General features: G+C 33.3%; 2 protein-coding genes across 6 annotated transcripts in view; one reads left to right on the plus strand and one right to left on the minus strand.

The window, feature by feature from the left end:
* The window catches only part of LOC143257820 (uncharacterized), a 50,926-nt gene extending 48,086 nt beyond the window's left edge, over positions 1-2,840 (plus strand). The window contains exons 20-21 of the mRNA XM_076516847.1: positions 706-760; positions 1,668-2,840. Coding sequence (XP_076372962.1) covers positions 706-760; positions 1,668-1,773 — 161 coding nt within the window. The 3' untranslated portion in view covers positions 1,774-2,840. The remainder of the gene's footprint in view (positions 1-705; positions 761-1,667) is intronic.
* Positions 2,841-4,588: 1,748 nt separating this feature from the next.
* Positions 4,589-24,105, minus strand: LOC143256702 (NACHT, LRR and PYD domains-containing protein 3-like). Of its 5 annotated transcripts, none has more exons than XM_076514264.1 (5): positions 23,969-24,105; positions 21,010-21,256; positions 16,180-16,240; positions 14,179-14,390; positions 4,589-11,178 (listed from the first exon to the last, which is right to left on the minus strand). In XM_076514264.1, exons 2-5 carry the CDS (start codon positions 21,214-21,216, stop codon positions 8,116-8,118), a joined length of 3,543 nt encoding a protein of 1,180 aa, XP_076370379.1. In that variant the 5' UTR covers positions 21,217-21,256; positions 23,969-24,105; the 3' UTR covers positions 4,589-8,115. The 5 variants fall into 5 exon arrangements, with proteins under 5 accessions (XP_076370379.1, XP_076370378.1, XP_076370375.1 ...); XM_076514263.1 differs by lacking the exon at positions 23,969-24,105 and adding an exon at positions 22,800-22,876; XM_076514260.1 differs by lacking the exon at positions 23,969-24,105 and adding an exon at positions 22,609-22,858.
* Positions 24,106-25,176: the final 1,071 nt, after the last annotated feature.

Consider the following 25,176-nt stretch of genomic DNA (forward strand, 5'->3'; position numbering starts at 1 on the left):
ACTTCTTAATATTATATCACTTCAGTAATTATACACCCATGTCATTACTAATTACTCTGAACATATTTGTTATTGTTATTGCTTTAATACATTAAATCGTGAGAGTTTAGAAGAATGCTGTTATTCATATATGATAACTTGTTGATAAGATTCATCATTTATACTTTTTTTGAATTATCAGAATCTTTACTAAGTATAAAATGATGTTTTTTAGAATATTTTGTTTTGCTTTGAGAGTTAAATGAGTGGATACAAATAAAGTGACGTAATATCTCGCTAAAGAGCTAAGTGTGATAACAAAAAATGAATTTTCATGACAATTTAACTTCATTATTATAATCATAAAACTAACATTGCATCATAAAATTCTTTTATTATTATTATTCACTTAATTTTACATTTCATTTCAGGTGTTTAAACCACATTTTATATTTCTCCAGTGTAATACAACCAGATGAATAAACAAGGTTTTAAATTTCTTATCTAACTTACAGGAATCTAACTATATAATTCTTTGTTTCACAAAGTTGAAAACAGTGACAACAAAAATGTCAACATTTGTTTGTTCTTTTTTAAATATTTACTTATAGTAGCCTCAGTTCCTGGTTTGAAATAAACTTTTTTGATTATGTACCAACTTATTTTTTGTAAAACACAATGTTTTGCTGGTCAAAAGATGAATTGTCTATTCTTTTATTACTTTAGCTCGTCATGTAAAGACACATTGTCACAGATTTAGAAGATGGATCCGTGGTAGAAGGTCTGTCATTGTTTTGTTGTATTTTTTAAATCTGAATAAGTGCAGTTGTAGATTTGATCAAACATGAATAGTAAATAACAGTCCTAGTGGTTCTGAGACAACAGGCTTGTGTCAGTGTGCTAGCATGAGCTATCTTCCTTTGTCTTTAATAGCAAACTCTTTACTCTTGGGTAACAGGCTTTTAGCTGTGATACTTATAAAACCTGTCTCTGAAATAGATTTTGATTCAAAGCAACATATCTACTCTAAAGAATAACAGAACTAGAACTTGGTGTTTTATCTTTGTATCTAACAATTTTGAAACTGATGCTGTGCACATTTGGCTTGGTAGTTAGAAACTATTGACCTTGTAACTACAAACTCTTGACTGTGAACTTGTAAATACAGATTTAACTGTTCAAGGCTACAAACTTTTATTACTTGTACTTCAGGTTCTTGGACCTATGAAAAGCAATTTTTGTTAAAATGATAATCAAAAGGTTGCCAAATTTTTTGCAGTTTGCTGTAGGAGATACATAGTTTTCATGAGAACTGTTTAGCATAGAAATAGTTAATAAAAGCTTTGAGATGGCTTGACTGGGTAATGAGAAATTTTTTTATAACTGTGTAATGTTTCAACAAGATTTTGTAAATGTCATACAGTTGTACTAAAGTTTTTTTCCTTACTCAGTCAAGTTGTGTCAAACTTTTTATATTCTTAAAAGTTGGTTCCTTATTATCAAGATAAAGTAGTTATTTGAAAATCTAGGTATTGAATAAATTCATAAGAAAGTTTAAGAACTTGCTCGTTGACTTTTAGTACTTTGTTATATTTGTAATCAGATTGTCTGTAATTACAGTGAAAAGGTAAACCTTACTCTACTTGAAGTGTGGCTTTTATACATCTAACATATTTTTCCTTTTATAGGAACTACTGTTATCACTCCTTGAAGCAGAAGAGTGCCTTACATCTGCTGTTCTATATTTACTTGCTTTTCATACACTTGTGGGCATTCAGCTGTCGATTGTTATAAAAGGAGTTTTCTGGATTATGCTGTAAACATTATTAGTCATTAGCCAGTACCAACCATCACATTTCTGTGATATCTCTTCTCTTTTTTAACTATGTAAATATTTAAAAATTTTAGTGTTGTAGCAGTTTGTTGAACAGAGACCACATCCATTCATGTCTTGCCTCAAAAATCTTTTACATGAAGATTTAGTACTGACTCCATTTATTTAAATTTCATTTTAAATATTGTAGCAGTTAATAGTATGAAACTTTTGTCTGCCAGTTGAATAGTAATTGTTTGTTTATTTAATTTACATATTTTTCACTGTTTATTGGGCATATTGGGTAAAATACAGTGTGCTAAGTTTTTTTTTTGTAATTCTGACATTTAAATTCAAGTACTTCCTTGTTATATGAAGAAAGAGAAAGAGACATATTTCACTCAGTTTCTGAAGGTTTTAAACCTAGTATAATGTAACTTAATTTGAGCTTTATTTAAGGTTTCTCTCTAACTTTTATATTAAAGTATTTTTCAAAATAATTACTAATGCATCTCTCTATGCAGGTTTAGTTTTACAACCTACTTTCTTATAAATGGTAAGTTTCACACTACTTCAGTAAATAAGAAATCTTAATATAATATTAATTCACCAAACTGTTCCTGTAAAGGGCCAAGATCATCTAGTTGTAGTGCACATGTGAATCTTGTCTGTTTTTGCTTTCAGATTGTGTAGTACTTGGAATTTTGTGTAGCTATGAAACAACATACTAAACCACCTGTTACTGAAATTGTGTTTATATCTTCTACAAGAATATGTATATACATCGCTTGCAGTCCTGGTGTACAGTTGTAACAAGTTTTGTTTTGTTTGAGAATAATTAGCATAGCTATCTGCACACACACACACACACACACACACACATATATATATATATATATATATATGTATGTATGTATATATGATTAATTTCTTTTGCAGATCAGGGTTAAACTTTTTAGATGGACATTTCACAGTTTCAGTGTTTATATTGTTTAGCCTGAGTGATAAAATTGAAAATGTCAAAGTTTAATAAATAATATCTTTTTTGTTACTGCTTGCTTCTTCAAAAGATGTAAACTTTATTCTTATTGTATAGTATCCTTTGAATTATTTATTTTGGTTTTAGAGACAATTGTGAACTTTGGATACTGACTTATAACAAGATACAAACCTTTAACTTAACATTTCCAAGTTTCTGTAAAAAAACTTATAAACATTAACTAATATGTCTGTTTGTTCTTAATGAAGAGTGCTATTTGAATGAAGTATCTTTTTAACAATTTCTTTTTTTCGAAATTTATAGGTCAAAAGTTGCAAAATGTACAATTAGTAGTATTTCATGACAATAGTATAATTAAAAATTGTAACAGAAATTTCACACTAATCAGTGTTTATGATTTTGTATGTATAATTACTTTACCACGTTAATAAAAATCATGTGCTAAGGTGTCGAACTTATGCATTAAAAATACTAACAGAAGAAAAGCCATAAGCATGTATGCATTGTATATGAAAGATGGTTAACTTGGCATCTAATACTTCATGTATTTTCTGTAAATACTTAAGGTAATTAAGTAACTTGTGTGATATTTAAAAATTAAAAGCAAGCTAATTCATGCTCTATAATGAATGAAATTCAAGATTTTGATGGTTAAAATATAAAACATGATTGGATTTACCAGATGTCTAAGATTGATTGCTCAAAACAAATGTAATCCAAATGTTTCAAAATATAAAATGTAATTATAACTTTCTAGCAATTAGAAATGTGCTATCTGGCACTTTTTTTCTCAGTGTTTTTTCTAAATGAAATACAGCTTGACACAAATTTGTAATCAGTGTAGTTTATAGAAATACTCTAATATATTACTAATAATTGATTAGATACGTAAATGTATTTTCATTATTTTGTATCTTTTTGATTAATTCTGTGAAAATAGCTGGCTTACCCAGTGAATTCATGGAGAAGACATAGGAAGGTCAGATTTGAATGCATACCTCACCCAGTGTTCTTATGTCACTTCCTTCTTGGGAAGGGAGCCCTAAGAATACATACCATTTATGGTGGCAATTGATTTAGCAGTTCTGCTGTGATAAGAGGACAGACTTTTGTGAAATAATTGTTTAGACAAACATTTTGTTATTTTATCACACACCATAACTTACTGTCCACAAGTTAGTAGTTATTGATATAAAGTAACCTATTTAGTAAAAGTTTTAAAAGTACCAATTTAAGTGATGTTTGGTATAACAGACCTACATCCTCAGTTCATTCCACTTATAAAAGTAGTTTTACTGTTTTTAAAATGTTTATTGTGACTTAAGTTTAATAAGTTAATACAAATATCATGATAGTGCCCCTCATGTTGCTCACTTGCTGTTAAATAATTAAAAGTAAACATACAGTGTCTGTGATAAGTAAAAAAATTATGATAAAATGTGTGTGTAGAAAATATCTTAAAACCAACAACTGATAATGGATGTACTCTCAATTATGGTGTTTAAATGTATTGAAGAAACTTTAAAAGTTCAGCCAAAAGGAGGATTTTTTGTGCTCCAATAACCCTATCTTAAGTAGATTTGCATGAAATTAAACGAGCGTTTTTTAAAATGCCACACAGTGGCTTAGTGGAAAATCTGATGGCTTGTCCAGTTACAAACAGGATTTCGATATCAGTGGTGGGCACAGATAGTCAATTGCATAGCTTTGAGCTTAACAAATTACAAAAATTTTGACGTGTTTGTGTGTTAGGTGTTGCCTATTTTTATTATGGTAAACAATGACATCAAATCCCATTGGTTAATTGGTATAATTTTATTTATCCCCACTCCAATTTCAGAAGACTTACAACGCTAAAATCCGACGTTCAATTTCTGTGGAAAGAGACAGTGCAGGTAGCTTCATTGTGTTAAGACAAAACTAAATATATACATATATATTAAATTACTAACCACGTAAGAGTTAAAGAATGTGGCGTATTAAAAATAATTCACGTATTCTTAATGTAAAATTACCCCTAGTTCGTTTTTCTATTAAACATTTATCACATATACAAAAATATTTCTTCGGGAAAACACAGGTTTGGTTCTGTCATGTTTGTGCCAATTTTCCAGTAGTTCGACTCGTTCTGCGAACATGATTTGTCACCGAAGTACAAGTTCTATGTCAGAGTTCTCACAAGTTCTGTTGTTTAACACGTAATTTGTGTGAGGGAGCATAACACGAATTACAACAATCTGACTGTGAAACTTGGAGAATTTAGTAAATGTTGGATAATAACACTTAGTTAAAATGAAGGTATTACGTGTATATTATGATATGTATTGAACTTTACCTGGCGGATATCAGGTAACTTGTGCGTATTTCAAAATAAAAAAAAATGCTTATTTCGCATTTGTTTAGTGATATAAGCCTAAGGACAGATAATATAACACTTGTTACTTCTTAAAGTTATACTTGAAAATGGCGAAGCAGTGAAGTTGGTTATAGAAAAGATTGATAAAATATGTGACTACATTTGTGTAGTTAAAACTAACCGTTAGTTACTATTTACTTGCTAGTCATGTTACAATAGTAAAGACTATTAACAATAATTATTTTTGAAAGGCGTTAAAACATGCTTGTATAGCTTTATCTACATACAATTAAAGTGTTGCGAGATTTAAGGGAAGAAAATAATTTAATTTTAAACACACTAAATTTTGTTTATAAACGTGTTCTTGACACCTTTACGAGATGGTTATGTACCTTGATACGAGTGGATTGCACCACATTGAATTCGTTCAAATCAACCTTACACTTACCGCTATACGGGTACCAGATATGTTGTCGATACAAATACTGGATTCACATCTACAGAACACACACTTAATTTTTCAACTACGTTAACTCCTTACACCCCAGCGTTAAGTTCAACTGTGAACACCAGAAAAGTAACAAAATATTTCTCGACCTCAAGAACCGATACACATTTCAAAACAAATCAACAGAAAAATCACCCATACTAATCTATTATACATTCCCTGGAACTCGGCACATGAAACAAAACAAAAACACCGGACATATTAAGAAACCAAATAAACACGGCCACAAAACTGTACTTGACATATCAAATTAATGACGAAATCAATCAAATAAAACAACACTTCATCAACATCACCAAATGCCCTTCAAAAACCGTTGAAAAAATTTCACACGAACACCTAGATCAACAACAAACAAACAATAATACATTCAATGAAACAACTAACAATAAAACCTTAAACCGTTACATACCATATATTCCCGATATTAGCGACACCATAACTGACATTTGGGAAAACTTAAAATATAACATTCTAATAAACATTAAATTTATTCAAAAACCAGGTACAAAACTGAAGTCCATAGTATGTAAAATTTACACTGACAAACATAACACCAACATTATTTATAAAATATAATCCAAGAACTGCCACGACTTCTATATCGGAGAAACAAGCCGTAAATGGAAACTAGATTCAAAGAACACGGTCGCACATTTTTAACACTGCAAATCAAAAACCGGAGATTTGGTTTGCTCTGAATTTTACACAAAGCTACACATGGGTTATCCGCGCTAGTCTTTTTTTCATTTTGCAGGGTAAGACTAGAGGGAAGGTAACTAATCATCACCACCAACTCTGTGGCTAATCTTTTACCAACGAATAGTGGGATTGATGGACACTTTATAACGACCCCAGAGCTGAAAGGACGGGCATGTTTTGTATGACGGAGATTTGAACTCGCAACCCTCGGATTACGAGTCGAGTGCCTTATCCACCTGGCCATAAACATAGAAAACACGAACATACTAAGTTGGGAAACAAATACAAATAAACCCAAAATCAAAGAAGCCATACTTGTTCCCCACTGGTACAGCAGTAAGTCTACGGATTTACAACGCTAAAATCAGGCGTGCGGTTCCCCTCGATGGGCTCAGCAGATAGCCCGATGTTGCTTTGCTATAAGAAGGGTACAAAGAAACCATACTTGTACAGAAAACTGAACCAATATAAAGGAATACCTTTATACCTATATTAATTAATAACCTACATCTAACAGTAATGCCTCCCACGATCTAGTACCCGTTCACACTATCGTCCTTAGGTCATGTGGCCAGCAACGGTCAGTTGCAAAGTGTCTTTGTTAACCTGAAAATGACTTAATAAGGTCGAAACCTTGTTCTGTATTTTATTTCAATAAAAGTCTTAATATCCATATCAGCCATCTTTTGATACAAACTATGTGCTTCTTGCCACAATCAAAGTATTTTCTGGTTTAAGATTGTAACCTGTTTTGTTTTTAAACGTTATTTTTGAAGTCATGTTTACAATATAATTATATTTGATCCACTAAGTGGTTAAAACATGCATTAAAATGCATGCAGATTTGATGATAAATAAAAAATGAATATAATTTATTCTGGTTTTTAAGACTTTAATGCATCTGAGGAAGGATGCCATGGAAATAAATATATCTTTTCAAATGGCGTTAATATTACCTTGTGTCATTTATACGTTATTAAGCACTAGGTGAACATGTCATAATGGTACATCACAGTTTCTTTGAAATTCTTGCAGGGGACGTGATGAAAAATATTCATGTTAAACAGAAGATTTTAATAAGCAATTAAGGGTAGAAACTGAATAAAGCAAATTGGGCAGCCAATTTATTACTACAAATATTGTTTGTTATTTAGCACCTTAGACCATCTGTGCTGTGTCTACCACGGATAACTAAACCGGTTTTAGCATTATAATACTTATATTACTCAGACACTACAATGAGCAATGAAGTAATTTTGAGGTGCTGTTCGTGTGGATTTAATTACTTAAATTACCATATGCACATAATTTTAAGAAAAAGGGTCATTATTAATAAATATTTTCTTATTGCATAATACACTTATTTTCGTCTTACCTAGAAATCGATTAATCTTTATCAAATTTATATTTGAATGACAAACGACACACATTTCCTTTTGTAGGAATCTTTAACAACGTCAAACTTAGAAAATGCTTCATTAAATTGTATTTTCTTCATAATTTACAAAGTTTTATATAATGTTTGTAGATACAAATGTTGAGGTATCTAATTCTAAACGAAGACTTGATGGTAACATAAAAGCAGTAACGTTGAGTAAAAAAAAAGTTGGAGGGTAAACTATAGTTTTCAATAAAAATGGAAAAAAATGTCTCTTTTAGTCTGAGTTTGTCTTATCTTTACATATATATACAATAATGCTCACTTCATACTGTAGATAGATAGATGTTATTTGGACTTTTTTTTTTATCAAAACACTTTATGTTCCGAGAAACTGTTTGAAAAAATTGTACTTTGGTTTTGACTTGGGTTTAATAACAACATATCCCACCGTAAGGTCAATATCAAAGTAACCACAGTTACTCAATGTATTAACAAGAGTATGGACTGAAATATCAGGAACGCCGAAAACCTTTATGCTCAATTCTTTGTTTTTCATTTGGGATTGAATATGGCGAGCTATACATAACATCTGGCTTATGGTGAGTTTACAACCATTAAGTGCTAGGTATTTGATTTGTTTTGCATTTTTTAAGAGACTTATAATGAATTCATGCTTTATTTCGTTTCTATTATGACAGTTTTCAATGTGGCAATTACTTATATTTATTTCCTCCAGTGAGCTTGACACTATACATTTTTTTGCATACTTTAAGGTGTCTTCTGGTGTTGACCACAAAAATCTCCAGTGACATATTTTAATGAATTTTAAAGTTTTCATCGTGCCTAAGAACTGGAAAAATTCTTTGCTTTGTGCATCATTAAAAGTAGCCAACAAAAGAGAATTTTCATGATTTGTGCTTGACATGTTTAACTCCAAAAGAGAAGGAAAGGCCTTTAATACGGGAAAAAAATATCCATAGCTTAAAACATTGGAACTGGACTTTAATTTCACTTTAATTCTTGAAATCAAAAGATGCTTCAAACTAGATTTTCTAAAAGCACTAAGTTCAAACCAACTGAAATCTTCAATGCTACATGATATGAAACACCCCTCCAAATTTATCTTTTCTAGCTTTGAAACTCTTACAATATCTATGAACATTTTCAGCGTTTCTTTTGATGAAACATTAAATTTCCAGCCTTTGAGGTTCAGAGAACGAAGAGAAACGTTATCCTTTATGGACTGGAAAATGACTTGCAGATGTGCGTCACTTACAGATAGTCCACCAGATAAATTTAGTTTTTGCAAGGATTTCGTAGTTTCTAAGGCAAGAAACACAGGTATTACACTTCCAACCCGAGTAACAGATTTCAAGTTCAGTGACACGAGGGTTGAACAATACCTAACGGCTTCACTTAAACATAAACTGTCTATCATCTGCAGTTCACAAATACCCAAATCAAGCTTCTGAAGCTGACAACCCACATCTTTCAAGGCTTGAAAAATATGATGAAACCCAAAATCTTGATGTTTCTCTTTTTCACAGGAGGGAAAGACAGTATTAAAATCAATTGGGTTTTCTTCAGGCCTGCAGGAATGAGTTATAAAACTAAAAAAACTGCTTTTTTCAAGCCATTCAGAGTTATCAGACCTGGCATTTGACCAAGTACCATCCAGGTTGAGATTTTTCACGATCCCTTTCCTCAAAACATTTCCGAGAGCTTCAAATCCTTTAGTTGTACAACAAAGATGAGGAAGGTTTAACGTAAACAACGAAGAAGATTTTTCAATTGCATAACACACTTCACATATTTGATTACTTGTCATTTCCATATCAAAATGAAAGGTACGTAGAGAACAATTTGACATCAATCCACTACATACTGCAGTAACTATTGGCTGAAATTTTCCATCTTCAACATTCTCTCTGAAAAGAGGAACGCATAGAGTGAATCCCTCTAAATTACTATTACTTAAACAAATTCTGATAACTTTAGCTAATGCCTCAACCTCTTCTTTTGTAAAGAAGTGACCCAACAGTGTAGAGATTGATAATTGTGAAATCGTGGCGTTCTTATTCAAAACCTCAAACAGTTGTTGTCGTAACAAAAAGTCATTAGTTGAATGAACTGGTGTCCATCTAAATTCTACTTCTCTAACAAAACAGTGTTCGTGCTGTAAAACAGCTGTAAGTTCGGCTAAACGTGAATCACTGGAGTGTACAATAAGCTTTACACCAGTAGATTTTGCAACAATTTGAACGTTATTCGAGCTGGTTCCACTCTCACTTAACACATCCAGCATAAAGTGAAGGTTTGATTTTAGACTCATGGGTATTGCTTCTATAACAAAGTGAGCATTATTTTTCAAAAGTCCTGTAAGAAAAAGAGTCACTTCTTGCATCGAGAATACGTCAGAATTCTTAAATAATGTGGCATATTCTTTAAGACACTGCTTATGTGACGTTTCAGCAAGTGAACAGAGATATAATGCTGATAGATATTCCAATATTGTTTTGTGAATTGCCTGAAAAAAATCTTCTCTACATGCCTTTTTACCCGTGTTATATTTTACGAGGATACCAATGTGAAAAATGTGTTCTGAACAATGTTTTTTAATTTCAGAGTGGGAGAAATGAAGCCTGTCTTCCTTCAGTGCGTTCAAGCACACATTACCAAACTTCTTTAATGTGTCTTCCAATATAACCAGAATATTTTCTGTATCTGATAGTTGATGGCGAATGATATAACGTTGAATTAAAATCTGAAACAATGACTTATATAACACAGTGCTGGTGGTGGGTACTGAGTCTCCTGATTCTTCAAAAAGCACACAAAGAAGAAGAAGGAGAAGAGGACATGAACTTAATGTTCTCAGTTTTTGACTGGCCTGAGAAAATATAAGATGCAGCAGAACATCACCATACAAGGGTTGGTTAACAATATGAAAATATCGCTGAACAAAAGGGCGAACTTGGTTCTTACTAAAACCTACAATCACAATTTTACGTTCAAAATATGGGAGAAGTTCATCTGCTTTTTTTGGTCTTGTGGTTATTAAAATGGTGCACCATGGAAGCTCCCTTCCTTGTAAAAAATCTCTCAAAAGTGCTATCCTAGATTGAGCCAGTTCATCATAGCCATCAAGAATGAAAAGAAGTTTTTTCTGTTGTGCCACAAGATGTTTCCAAATAGTATTCCCATGAAGATTATCATGCAAGATGTCTTTTGGTAATAATTCCTGTAAAACATACTCTTTAAATGTACCAAAGACATTTTTTAAAGGTATAAGAAAGACCATATCAAATCCCTCCATATATTGACATTTTTTGGTAGCCCAGTCATATGCTACTTTCTGAGTGAAAGTTGTTTTTCCATATCCAGCATCTGCCTCGACTATTACACGAGTCACTTTTGCTGGTACGCGCTCATCAGATCCCTGTACAGAAAAGTTTAATTCAAAGTAGTGACAAATCTCAGTGACAAACATATGTATGTATATGCATATACTGATAATTGAGTTGCAAGCTATGTTTTCAAGAAAAATATAATAAAAGAAAACGTCAAGTCTGTTGATGTTTAAGTGTTCGTTCTAAAAGCTACGTATTATCCTTTAAACTTATTTGTACTAAAGGCTTTAACATTCATATTAATAAAAGAACTCTAAAAATCTAATCCATCACCAAATTAAAAATCTGTGATTTATTACCATAAATGTCATGATTCCTAAATATTTTTAAATCATGTTACATAGGTGTCCTTTCATGTATTTGTACAAAACCTAACACTTTTAAAGCACATTATTACATATTAAAATATCGTGAGTTTTGACTGAATACATTTACTTTGTGTCATGTACAAAATTATCACAGATAGTTATAACTCTTAACGTTTACCTTTATTTTTAGACAGACAAACGTACAAGAATAAGGTAACAGAAGGTCATTTAGCCCATAGTTCTCAATCAATGAAACAACCAAAGGTACGACTGAAACAAACAAGCCAATCCAAAAGTATATAACTCTATCAGAGTAGTTATTTTTACAAAACTCGAGTCTGGAATTAGGTTTTCATGTCTTGTAATTATTGCTTATAATATTCATGTTCTAATTACGAACCTCGTATTCCTTCAATTGAAGTAAACGTTCCAACAAATCGATGTTTTACAAATATCTTGACATATTTAAGTATACTAATCCAAATAACTTCATTCTCATTACTCTAGTCAAAAAGAAAAGATAGAATATTTGAAACTGACAGCATTTTAGTTACTCTTGGTCGAAAACTAAAACATTTAATAGACAAAATTGATGACAGAAAACAAATGGTGTTATTACACAACATTGTTTTCATGAGTTCAAAGTGACTATCAAGGTTTTAGGGAAATTGTATTTGGTTCTTTGTTGTTCATTACTGATATCAGGAATTTGGATACCATCTTAGGCAATAATATTTCTAAATCTTCTGATGCTGCTAATATATTAATAAAGATGATTATGTTTAGAATGTTTCTTTAATCAAAAGAGGCCTAATTAGTCATAATGCATTGATCAAAAAGTTAAAAACGTGTTTCATTTTAAAGCAAAATTAGGTGCTTGGAATGCGATATTTTGAAAAAGACTGAGTTCTGGTGTATAGGTGTTTTGGTAGAGAAGTGGGAACGTTATTAATAAGTGGAATATGATCAAAGCTATAATAGGTGTGAATTTCATCCTAACATAATCATTACAGAATATATATTCATTCAAATATATTTTTAAAATGTTTACAAATTTTCATACAGGTATTTGTGTTTTATGTAATAGGATATTTTTCATGTAGTAACGGTTGGAAGATTGCATCACCTTGGCCCTATGTCTTTGTTAACTCTCTAAAGCAGATGAACCAATCTCAAAGAGTGATACAGATACTTGTACAAACTGGTATTGTTTAGAATAATTTATAGCAAATACAGTATTAGAATTTAGCATTCAATATTTTATCGTTTCGTTTGAATTTAGTGCAATAAATTATAACTATTTCTCTCCTTGTCCTATGCAGACGTTCTAGGACAGCCTTTTTTCACCCAGTCATCCAAATATAGTTATTTGCCTTCTCAATTTGAAACTATTCTCTGTATTACATCTTCAGAACAACAGTGTAGTTGAATATTATAGGATGATGCACCAAACTACTCTACAATTTTAGTCTTGCTTTGTTAAAAGTCTCTTTTTGCAACAAAGAACAGTTGCTTATAGATAAAATAATCAAGAGATTTAACCCTCATGTCTAGAATTATTGTTCTTTCCAAATCTGAATATTGACTAAAAACACTTTTTTCTTTTGAAACAAAACTAGGAATTTACATCTTTCAATTTCTGTGCTTAAACTATACACAGAGGAAAAAGAATCCTTTTCTCTAGAGTTATAAAAAAGAATAACGGAAAATATACATTTAATGAATTGCAACCCTAGTAGTATCATCATACATTATTTATACTTCAAACCCCAAACTAATTATAATTCTATGTACTGACGTAGTACTTTCAAACCTCCGTGCGTTTATCTCAGAAAACTGAAATTTAATAAACCAAGAAATGGGCTATGCTTTTAGGTTTATAACGAGATACAGAACCATAAAGAGATGTTAGCATTTTTTTCATGATAAGCATTTTGACTCATTTCCTTTGATCTTTGTTTGTTTGTGTGTGTTTATTACAATCATTAACAATGGAACAGTTTCTAAACACTATCTTGTTATCGAAGTGAACAGCATCCATCTATTGGAATAAATGATAACAAAGACTTGAAACCTTCCCCAAAATAACTACTTTTAACATCAGCTAGAAAAACCCAAAATTACAATATATATATCCAAGGAGTAATAATTTTTGTTTGTTTATAGTTAAGCACAAAGCTACCCAACAGGCCACTTGTATGCGTCCATCACTGATATCAAACTCCGGATTTTAATAATATTAATCTTCAGACTTACCTCAGAGCCATTAGGAGCAGTTGTATTGTTGTTGAAATATTGGTTTAATAAAGAATGTGATGTAGAAAAGTATAAGAGGATTCATTTCAAGTATTAAAGTTGGTAAAGTCTGGAATAATCTGTCTACAGGCATTTTGTGTCATAAGATGAAGAAAGCTTAAAATATAAAATTAAATATAAAGAGCTAAACGCGTAACTGTAAGCTTTGGAACTTTATTTACCTGGTTGTATTTTTAATTTGATATTTTTTGTCTGATGTGTTAACGAAACTTGTGTTGGAAATACATATATGCAGGTGTGAACCAAATTTATTTTGATATTTAGGGGAGTAAAACATTGATCTGATTTGGCTAAATAACCTTTCATAACCTTCCTCATTCTTATTTAAATTTACTTTAAATTAGCTTCAACGAAAGGTTTCAAGACCTTACTAAAATGCTATATGTAGCCTGGCAAATAAGTTACCTTTCCAATGAACAATGATTCTAATGTGATTGGAGTCTGAAACTGTTTTTCTCCTTGAGATGACACTGGGATTAGACTTAGCGTTGTGTAGTATTCTTCTAAAGGTAGACGAAACTCTTGACACCAGGGAAGCGGAGTTGTCCAGGCTAACTGCATGCGATAGCGTTCCCTTAAAAAATCAGAAATAATTTCTCCTATTGATGTGGGACCATCTGTGACAAGATACAATAGAAATTCAAATTAGATATATTCATATAACACACAAATATCAATACCACTAAAATAACTACTCAATTTATATATAGTGATAGAAGATTCAGTATCATTCCCAGCTTTTTGAATGAGTCAACTTTAGAAATCAGTGTAGTTGGGGAACCAGACGTGGTAAGGGATCTTGGGGCGAAGATTCTATGAAGTTACACCGTTTAAGGTTTATTGAACAATGAAACATGAAAATAGAAGTACTTGAAAGATGGCTAATTTAATTATGTATTCTAATTTTAGAAAGAAAAATCTAAACCCTACTTATCGATAAAGACAAGGCTTGAGACATAACTTTGCAAGTTTCTGCTTTCACCAGCTGTGTCGTAATTTGTTATCTAAGAGTGTTTACATAAGGCAAGAGATCACTCCACATTGCTTACTTTCAGATACATCGCTAGGCACTAATACACAGGGCCTCTACTAACCTGAATCCACACTTGGTGTCTTGAAAAGTCAATATTAACTTGAAATGCTGATATTCATCTTACCTATGGGGCTGATCCCCGAATCTTTTAAGTATCTAGCGACGCCTCTTCTCACTTTCAACAGCTGTAATTTGACAGTTGTAAAAATTAAGTAAATAAGAAGTAGGAATGAGCATCATTTTGTTTCCTTGAAAAACATATTTTAAACATTGCACCATTTCAAGTATAACCTTAGGTGTCAACAGGCCATAATAGTTTGAAAACGGTGCAAAAATAAATTATACAACTTACTATTCTTGTTATAAGTCTAGAATGCTTGAACAAAGTCGTTTCAAATTATGACAGTGGTAGCGTTTATCTTCATGTTTTAGGAACTGACTGCTATGATAGAATTGTTTTGTTCAACACAGAACAGAACTCTCCAGCCAAATGTGAGAATTTAAAATTTTACTTTCAAATATTAGATCATAGTTATAATCTAAATCTTGAGAATCTATGTAGTCCACGCTTTTTATCTAGCTTATATATCTGCAAGGTGATCATGTATCATGTACACATAAACAATCAAGTACTTGGACGTGATATTATGGCGAGTTGCTACTTGGAAACTCACAGAGTGTACTACTAATAATAGAATATGTCTACTAGTACATTGTTAGCTCGTTAGTCGTGCTTCAAAATGGTTATTTTTATCACTAAGATTATAAGTAAAACTAAGAAAAACGCTTTTCCCAAGATAACGTGATTAAGTCAGGTACATTAGGTCTGTAAAAGGTGAAGGCAGGAGTAAACTATGCCCTTCCAACAATGCAAGTCAGTTAATAATTGAGTTTGACAAATTTGTGGATTTTGTAAAATTTTTATTTTTACTCAACCGACTTTTTCAAGTGCTTTGTTACTCTCTAATTTACTATTCGATAGTGTGTGTGATGATAAAGAAACATGAGAATGGATTACAAGTTAAGACAAAATTATCCTGCCTTATTATTAAGATTTTATTAGATTAAATATCCAGTATTCATTTGACATTAGTAAAAACCGGAATTTTATAGCAGTTAGTTTAGATTTTAGAATAAATTTTACAAAGCTGAGAAAAACATTTTGATCATACAAGAGAGCTATATCATTACTATTTCCATATTTCAGACTAGTCTCGAAAATAGCTCCGTCAGAGACGTATATAATGTATAACATTTTATCAACATTTTCAGTACAGTTTATTTTGCTATTAAAAAGTAGTAAATAAGTATTGATATAAAAAATACAGGAGTGAACAGAAAAATTTCATAGATCATCAACTTATCAAACTGACCGGCTTGAGCATCAGATTTCGATATTTGAGAAACAATTTCTTGTACGAAACTGGTGTTATCCTGAAAAGAAAAAAAAGCAAACAAAATAACAATAATCGTTTTTATCTTTAATATTTACATAAAAATATAAAAAATATTTGCTTATTCTCGTGTATTTTGTGCATCTGATTATACGACATGTCTTTTTTTCTGAAAATTTCATATTATCATGCAGTTTGTTTTTGATAATAGGGTATTCTTCAATAAAAAAAAAAACTTGCATCAGAGCAGCCACTTCTAGTGGCTTAGCGGTAAGTGCGTAGACTTATAAAGCTAAAAACCAATTTTCGATACCCATGATTGGAATAACCCATTATGTAGTTTTGTGCTTAACGAACAATTGGCTGGTTGGTTGTTTGGTGTTTTGTGACGCAAAGCAACTAGGCTATCTGCGCCAAACAACTGTTAAAAAAATTAAAAGTAAAGTAAAATTATTAAAATTCGGAAAAAGGAATCAAGTTAAAACAAAACAAAGTTTAATTTTTGAGTTAAAAACCTAAATAGTGTTAAATCAAATTTTTAAATCTAGTTTACAACAGTAAAAAGAGAGAAAGTAAAGTAATACAAGTTTTAAAGGACTTTCTGTAGCATAATTTTAATTATTATAATTCGTCGGGATGACTAATGGGTAAGTTCAAACATTAGCGTTAGTCACCAGAATTTGGCCTTTCCAGTCCTGGTTTCGAGTTATTTGTCTTCACGGGCATTTTCTAATTTCTTATCGAACTCATTTCATTTTAATTCCTAAAAAGGAATCATGATAAAAAACAGTCTAATTTATGAATTGAAAACTTGTTTGTTTGTTTTGGAATTTCGCACAAAGTTACTCGAGGGCTATCTGTGCTAGCCGTCCCTAATTTAGACTAGAGGGAAGGCAGCTAGTCATCACCACCCACCGCCAACTCTTGGGCTACTCTTTTACCAACGAATAGTGGGATTGACCGTCACATTATAACGCCCCCACGGCTGGGAGGGCGAGCATGTTTGGCGCGATGCGGGCGCGAACCCGCGACCCTCGGATTACGCGATAGGCTATGCCAGGCCGGTGAATTGAAAACTTAAATAGCGTTAACAAAGGCCAATAACCTTTAAAAAACTGAAAACATTTCTAAGGTGGATAGCGTCGCCATCACCATTGACACTGTCTAATGTTATGGATAAACCTTGGGACAAAACATGTCTAAAATGGACAGTAAATTGAAGGGAAGCAAATTGAGATATCAGTAGCAGTAAAAGAATGACTAGGTGCATGAAAATAAGTAAAATAATCAGTATTGAAGAAAGAAAGGTTGTGATCCGAGAGCATATGCTCTACAGAGCGATCCCTCCAAGACCATCACTTCCTCAGAGGGGATGAAGTCCCCCAGCATTAAGAAGGGAAACAGCAGCTGTTCAATGAGAACATCAAGGTCTGATTGGCCATAGATCTCACCAGGAGAAAGGTAGAGAGAACAAACAGTGAAGGTACGACTCAAGGAAACACGGATGGCTACGGCCTCCAAGGGTGTGTTGAGTGGCAAAGACAGGATAGGAACAAGCTGATCGATCAACAGTGCCACCCCATGCACTCATCCATCACACAACATATCTTTTCTGTACAAAGAAAACTGCCGAAAGTTGACTGTATCGTCAGGTTTCAGAAATGCTTTCTGTAAGGAAAAACATACAGGATGGTAGGAAGCAATTAGTGCTTTGATGTCATCCAGATTCGAGCGTACATCTCAACAGCTCCACTGTATCAAAGTGGCTATTTTTATTTATCTGAAGGCGAATTGGGTGGAAACCCATTCTGTTTTCGACCACTTATTTTTCTTTATTTTCTTTATTTGAGGGCGGTCTATAGACTTCCATGGATCCTGCCCTGGATCGATCGGCAGGTCTCTGTCATTGAAAGAGACTCCAGGGACTGAGGATGTGAACGAACGACCGTTCTGCATCTTGGAGCCGAAAAAGAAGATGGAGAGGAAATGGATCTGTGGGTCTGCTGGAATGAATTGTATGGACAGAGATGGGTATTGATGTTGATTCATCAACTTTCTTAACCATGGAGGTCAAACGATTCAAATCATTTCTTACCCTTAGGCTTGAAAGTTACTGTCCACCACTTCACCTCGGACGTATGCTACTGCACTTCGTTCCACGAATCTCTTTATTGTTTCCAAAAAATCGTTTGTTTCAAACGCTGTACCTCTTTTTCTTCCACCCGCTTACGGCAAGAACGAAAGTAGAATAGGAGAAAGCCGTTGTAATTAAAGCAACGAGGGTCTGTTTCACACTCATGAGCATCGTGGTCCCTGCCACCGCAACAAGCACACGTCAAGGAACCACGATGTGATGTCTTTGAGTGACAGAACTGTTGATGTTGGAAACATCAGAGGATTCAGAATATATGGCCGTACCTTGCAATTAAGATAACCTGCCCTGATGGTGGCAGATGGACGTAGTGATGTAAACGTAAAAATTAGGACACTTGTCGACATCATAATTCCATCTTTGCGAGTGGTGATAAACTTCACTGCAGAAACTCCTTGGGTGGAGAACCTAGCGAGGATATTTGACTCGAGGATGTTCTTCAAATCTCTCTCAACAATAACTCCTCGTGACGTGTTCAAAGTAGAATGGGGAGTAATCTCAATGGGTACGTCCCCAATAGCCTTTGAATGCTAAAGAAGATCACTGTGTTTAGGAATGGATGTTTCCACCAATATGTCACCAGAGGGAAGCTTTTTGACTGACTTAGGAGAATTACCAAGTCTCTCTAGTCCCTTCTGAATAAAAAAGGGAGACATTTGTCCTAAAAATTTGTCTTAAATAAAACAATCTTCAAGACGTGGTCGTTTGCCTATGTACTGTTTTCTCACTAATTTATTTAAGTTTTTATTTGGAGGATCCATAATAGAAAATAATTTTTCGATGCCCACTGACCCTACCCACCATGGAGCCCTATGAGGGGACGCACAATAGTGCCAAACAAGGACACTGCAGCAAGGCCAGAGTTTCGTGAGCATTATATCCAAACACCAGCATTAGATACAATGTCCACAATACCAGCTGAGAACATTCAACACTGGTATTTGGTTGATCCTAGCCCAAATGGACCAATCAATTCACCATATGGGGGGCCATGCCAAGGCCGCCTGTCTACCGGAATTAAAGGCCAAAGTGGTGTGTTATGGTTGGACCCCTCAACCACCAGGATCCTCTCCTTTCCTTTACGGATCGCCACGCATAGTAAACACGTGGGTAGATGTTTAGATCCCAGAGGAGGTAAAAAGAAAGAACAGAACCTTCTCTGGGAGGTCCTTCATCACATACAGGAATCCACACCGTGGGGTTTAACGAACGACCTCTCACATTAAACGGGTCGGGTCTACCAAGAAGGAAATCCTATAAATACTAGGTTTTAGAGTGTGGGTTTTTTCTTTATGAAGTTCGCATGACTTCTTAACATAGAAAGAGCACATACTCAAAATGTACAAAACAATACTGTTTATGTTAAACAAGGTAAAAAGCGAATAAACAAGGCAAGAGCAAGAGTTTCTTGTGGATCTAATAAGCTCTATGTATACCTCTTCCCTGTAAAATTCCAAGACCAAGCTAAAGAACAATAAAAGTAAACTTATGTAACATTATTGTGAAGCCTTTCTTCGTATTTGAAATAATTCAGTAATAGATTATAATGATAATTTCTCGTTTTAAAAATATGTTTACGTTTGTTTATTTGAAGTTAAACATAAAGCTACATGATAGGATATCTGTTCTTTGCCCACCAGGGGTATCAAAATTCGTTTTCCAATATTTTGGATAGAAGTGCTTGAAGTTTTGGACTTTTTGTCTCTGGAACGTCGAAACATTTGAGCTCATTGATTCAAATATTGTTTGGATAATATTCCAATGAGTGGCGTTTTCGAGTTGTGGAAAGAATTTTTTTTGGGATTTCGCACAAACCTACACGAGGGCTATCTGTACTAGCCGTCCCTAATTTTGCAGTGTAAGTCTAGAGGGAAGGCAGCTAGTCATCACCACCCACCGCCAACTCTTGGGCTACTCTTTTACCAACGAATAGTGGAGTTGACTGTCACATTATAGCGCCTCCACGGCTAAAAGGGCAAGCATGTTTTGTGCAACGGGGATTCAAGTTCGCGACCGTCGGATTACGAGTCGAATGCCTTAACCCACCTGACTACGCCGGCTTCCTATAGAAAGAAAAGGGTCGCGAATTTGTTGTTAAACACGAAGCTTTACAATGTTTTGTGCCCACTACGGGTGTGAAAACCCGGTTTTTATCGTAATTCTGAAAGTGAAGTTATATACTTCTAGATAATATTTTTGGTAAGAGTACAGACTCGTAAATTGATTTATCTGATGTTATAGTCATTTTGGATTGTTATATTTAACGGTTGTTTGATTGGTGATGGGTAAATGAATACCAGTTGGTGTTTTCACCTTGTTTTTGATTTTTGGTGTTAATTGTTATGATAGGTCAGAGGCGACTTCGACGGAATGAATGACTTTCTGCCATTTTTCTCTTCGTTATGTTTACTTAGAGTCTCATTCTCAAAACATGAAAGCAAAAACACGAATCGAGCTTTGCATCCAAACACTATTATGTTATTAAACGAAAAAAAGTTTTAAATAAATATCACTGAAAATTTTGACATTATTAATAATAATGCAATCGTTTTCAGTATCAAAACCTGAAAATTCTTATTAATAAAAGATAATGCAAAACAAAAAGTATGACTGCACTGAATTTTTGAATCTAATTGAAATGTTATTGTTACCCTTACCTTCTTGGGTAAAACAATGTTGTACGTCAGGTTGTGGCCAATATGGACATTGCTTGAGTTTTCAATACCAGCATCAATATGCTGACCAGAAAGTTCTCCGCTAATACCAGCAGTAGGTTCAGTGACTAAATTATCTAACAGATGGTGTAACGTATCCAACCCTTGTGGTCCCTCAGTAGTTAAATCTTCTAAATCATTGTCTTCCATTTGTCAACTTAATTGTTGTTTTGTTTTAATAAATTTCAATCTGAGACAATAAAAAATCAGTTTTCTTTTACCAAGGTGACACATTTATACATCACGCAAAAAAACTCATGCTTCTTTGATAAATTAGACAGAAGAAAAACTAAGTGAAAAAAAAGATCAGATTATTTAGTTAATACAATAACTGGGATAAGCACACGTATAGTATTATTCAATATATTCGATAATATTAAAATTAAGAACCCTTCCATTTTGTGGCAAAATTAAATGTGGTAGATTTATAAAATACAAATTCGAAGCTTATTTACAAGCAGTTTAAGACCATGTGCCCAGAAAAAAAAATATGGATATTAAACAAAAAAAAGTTGTAAGTAGAAACTTGAGATCCTTTTCGATCGTCCAATGATATGAGTTTATAGTAAAAATAATAACAACTTGTGTGATTGGATGTTCGTTAGGGTATATATGTCCCCTGGAAAAATGAAAAACATAATTCTCTTTTAATTCATTCACCAGATGTACGTAAATTTTTTATTTCGATTCACAATTTTACACTATCTTACCTTCCCTCGGAATAATTTTTGCAAACACCCATATTTGAAATGCTGTAATTTTCTACAGTTAATGTAATAAAGTAAAATTAAACAGAGAAATATTGTTTGTAAACAACCGCTCGCAACTCTTTTGCCATTTTCAGTGGCTTACGACAAACTTTCAATGTATGAAGTAGAATAATATTGAGAAAATCCTCAAATTTCGGTATCGGAGTAGAACGTAAAAGTAAATTAATTCCCCAAAATTAGCGAAGGCTGTAAATTTAAGCTACGTAATTTTCCCTCCGATTTCTCAATTTCTTCTTTTACAATCTCTTGACTTCTTCAAGTGAAATATGGTGTTTTAGCAAGCCTCTTAGTATGCTTAAGACATGTAGAATTCTTCAAGTCACCAGTACCGTTATTTAATAAACATGGTTTGTTTCCTTCTACATGTCAGACATAAGAGTACACAGTTCAACATGGACGCTTATGCCATATATCCAAGATTTTATCTAGGTTACCTAGAAGTTCCTACTGAATAATCAAGATCAAAATATAATTCACCATGATGACATGGTCTCGGATTATAATAAGGTGTATCACATTACTGATGTTATTTTCTCATTGTAACGATAATTTATCATCCTTTTATTTTAATGTTACTTATTTCAATGAACAACTAACGCTAGTCTCACTCACTAACTTAGCAGGAAATAATACCCGAGGAAGTCGGAAATTGAGCCATGTTCGTGCTAACAAAACATTACAGTGTGAGGAAAAATAAATATGTGCATTAATTTTTATAAAAAAAAGAAAATAGTTTACAAATATATGTATTTATAAAATTACATTCACTCACACATCCGCCACAACGAAGCTTATCTGAGAAACATTTCATTGGTTGTAAGTTTGGAGAAAACTAAACTCTTTGCCTTGGGATCTTCGGAATCGCTGTCGTTAAAGCATACATACATCTTTATGATAAGCAAAGTTATTTGTGATTAAGAAAAATCTATACGTTTAAAAGATCTAATATCAAAACAGTATTACCACACCCAGAAAATACTTGTAACTTTCCTTCTTTTCAGGAAGTTTCACTGTCAATGTACATGACATTTAAAGCGCATGCGCCTTGAGGCATTACCCGCCAGTCATTCTGTCGTTCCATCCATCGTCTTCCGTTTATATTATCTATAATCTATTTTACTGTAAGTAATTAACAATATTTTTTACAGTAGTGAATTTCTAACTGAATAAGTGGAACTGAGTTTCTCTGTTAGTGTTTAATGAGATAAGTGAGGTTCCAAAGAATACGTTCGTTGGACAGATTTTGAAGTTCTTGTGTTTTTGAATTTCGCACAAAGCTACAAGAGGACTATCTGCGCTAGCCATCCCTAATTCGGCAGTGTAAGACTAGAGGGAAGGCAGCTATTCATCACCACCCACCGCCAACTCTTGGGCTACTCGTTTACTAACAAATAGGGAGATTGACCGTTACATTATAGTACCCTCACCACTAAAAGGGCGAGCATGTTTGGTATGACGGGGATTCGAACCCGCAACCCTTAGATTACGAGTCGAGCGCCGGGCTCGATGTATTAGGTTGCAACAATCTTGTATCACTTTTGGTCTTGGATAATGGGATAGGATCATTCAAGCCTGATCACAAAATCGGTACTGCCATTTCTTTATCTTTATCTTAATGGCAACAGCCTGTACGAGTAGATAGTATTTCTATCTTTATGATAAGAAAACCTAGGATCGAATTTCATCTCCTGTCACTATATACGATCCTTCTGAGAATTTGTAATATAACGTAAGATATAAAGTAATGAACTCCCAATAAAGAAGTATATAATTAATAAGAAGACCATTGACCATAAAAATAATGGGATTATCTACTTGGTGGATAATTCAGTCTACATTCATTATCTACTTGGTGGATAATTCAGTCTACATTCATTATCTACTTGGTGGATAATTCAGTCTACATTCATTATCTACTTGGTGGATAATTCAGTCTACATTCATTATCTACTTGGTGGATAATTCAGTCTACATTCATTATCTACTTGGTGGATAATTCAGTCTACATTCATTATCTACTTGGTGGATAATTCAGTCTACATTCATTATCTACTTGGTGGATAATTCAGTCTACATTCATTATCTACTTGGTGGATAATTCAGTCTACATTCATTATCTACTCATGTCATACTTGAGATCATTTTCCTATATGGTCCTTTCCTCCAGTGGCTTAGCGATAAGTCCGCAGGCTTACGACACTAAAATACAGGTTTCGATACCCGCAGAAAAAAGAGTACTGATAGTTTATTGTATAGCTTTGTACTTAAGAACAACCAAACCAAAACCTGTAAGATTCACTTGTTTCACAGGTACTGTTCACTTACTTTATAGCAGATAATTCTGCGAAACTGTAACCAGTTTTCAGAACTACTTTGATTTTGAGAACCACTCAGTGTGGCGTCGATATAGCTTCCTACAGCATATTGTACATGTTCGGTGAGGTTAAAGCCTGGGAAGCATGCAGACCATTTCATCAAACAAACATCTTATCTTTAAGTAAGGCAATGATGGGTTTAGAATGAAAGAGGGAAAATTGTTATCATCCATTATTGAGATTGAAGTCAAGAATACTTGAACCAGCTTATAGCAGCATGGAAGGTCAGAGGATGTGGTCCGTATAAAGAAAATTACTACGTACATTTTTTTCTATGAACATGTCCTTGACATCTTTACAAAACTGTTATGTACTTTGATATGAGTGGAATGCACCACATTGAATAGGTTGAATTCAACCTTACACCACTATACTGGTACAGATATGTTGACGATACAATTGTTGGATTCACATCTACAGAACACACACTTAGTTTTTTAAACCACGTTAACTCCACACGTTCCAACATTAAGATCAACTGTGAACACGAGAAATCTAACCAAATAACAACATATCTCAGAACGGCTGATATGGGTATTAACACTTTTACTAATAAAGCAGAAAACAACGTTTCGACCTTCCTAGGTCATCATCTGTTAACCTGAAGATGACCTAGGAAGGCCGAAACGTTGTTCTTTGATTTATTAGTAAAAGTGTTAATACCCATACCAGCCGTTCTGAGATACATTTTTAGTTCAAGTGGGTTTTTTGTCATCAAGAATTACTTAACCAAATAACATTTCTCGACCTCAAGAGCACAAGAACCGATACACATTTCGAAACAGAAATTCACAGAAAAATCACCCATACTAGACAAAACATTCCCTTCATGGGACTCGGCACATGAAACAAAACAAAAACACTGGGCACATTAAGAAACCAAATAAACACGGCCACAAAACTGTACTTGACAGATAAAATTAATGAAGAAATCAGTCAAATAAAACAACACTTCATCAACAAAT

The sequence above is a fragment of the Tachypleus tridentatus genome, chromosome 7, assembly GCF_004210375.1.
Source record: "Tachypleus tridentatus isolate NWPU-2018 chromosome 7, ASM421037v1, whole genome shotgun sequence".
NCBI classification, from domain to species: Eukaryota; Metazoa; Arthropoda; class Merostomata; order Xiphosura; family Limulidae; genus Tachypleus; species Tachypleus tridentatus.

Bases quoted from the DNA above. Each gene is read 5' to 3' on its own strand.
- LOC143256702 (XM_076514264.1), bottom strand. From the start codon at position 21,216: ATGGAAGACAATGATTTAGAAGATTTAACTACTGAGGGACCACAAGGG. The intron at 14,391-16,179 runs GTCAGTTTGATA...ATCTTGTCACAG, and splicing joins GAAATCTGATGCTCAAGCCG to ATGGTCCCACATCAATAGGA. The intron at 11,179-14,178 runs GTAACTTATTTG...TTTTCTGTACAG, and splicing joins AATCATTGTTCATTGGAAAG to GGATCTGATGAGCGCGTACC.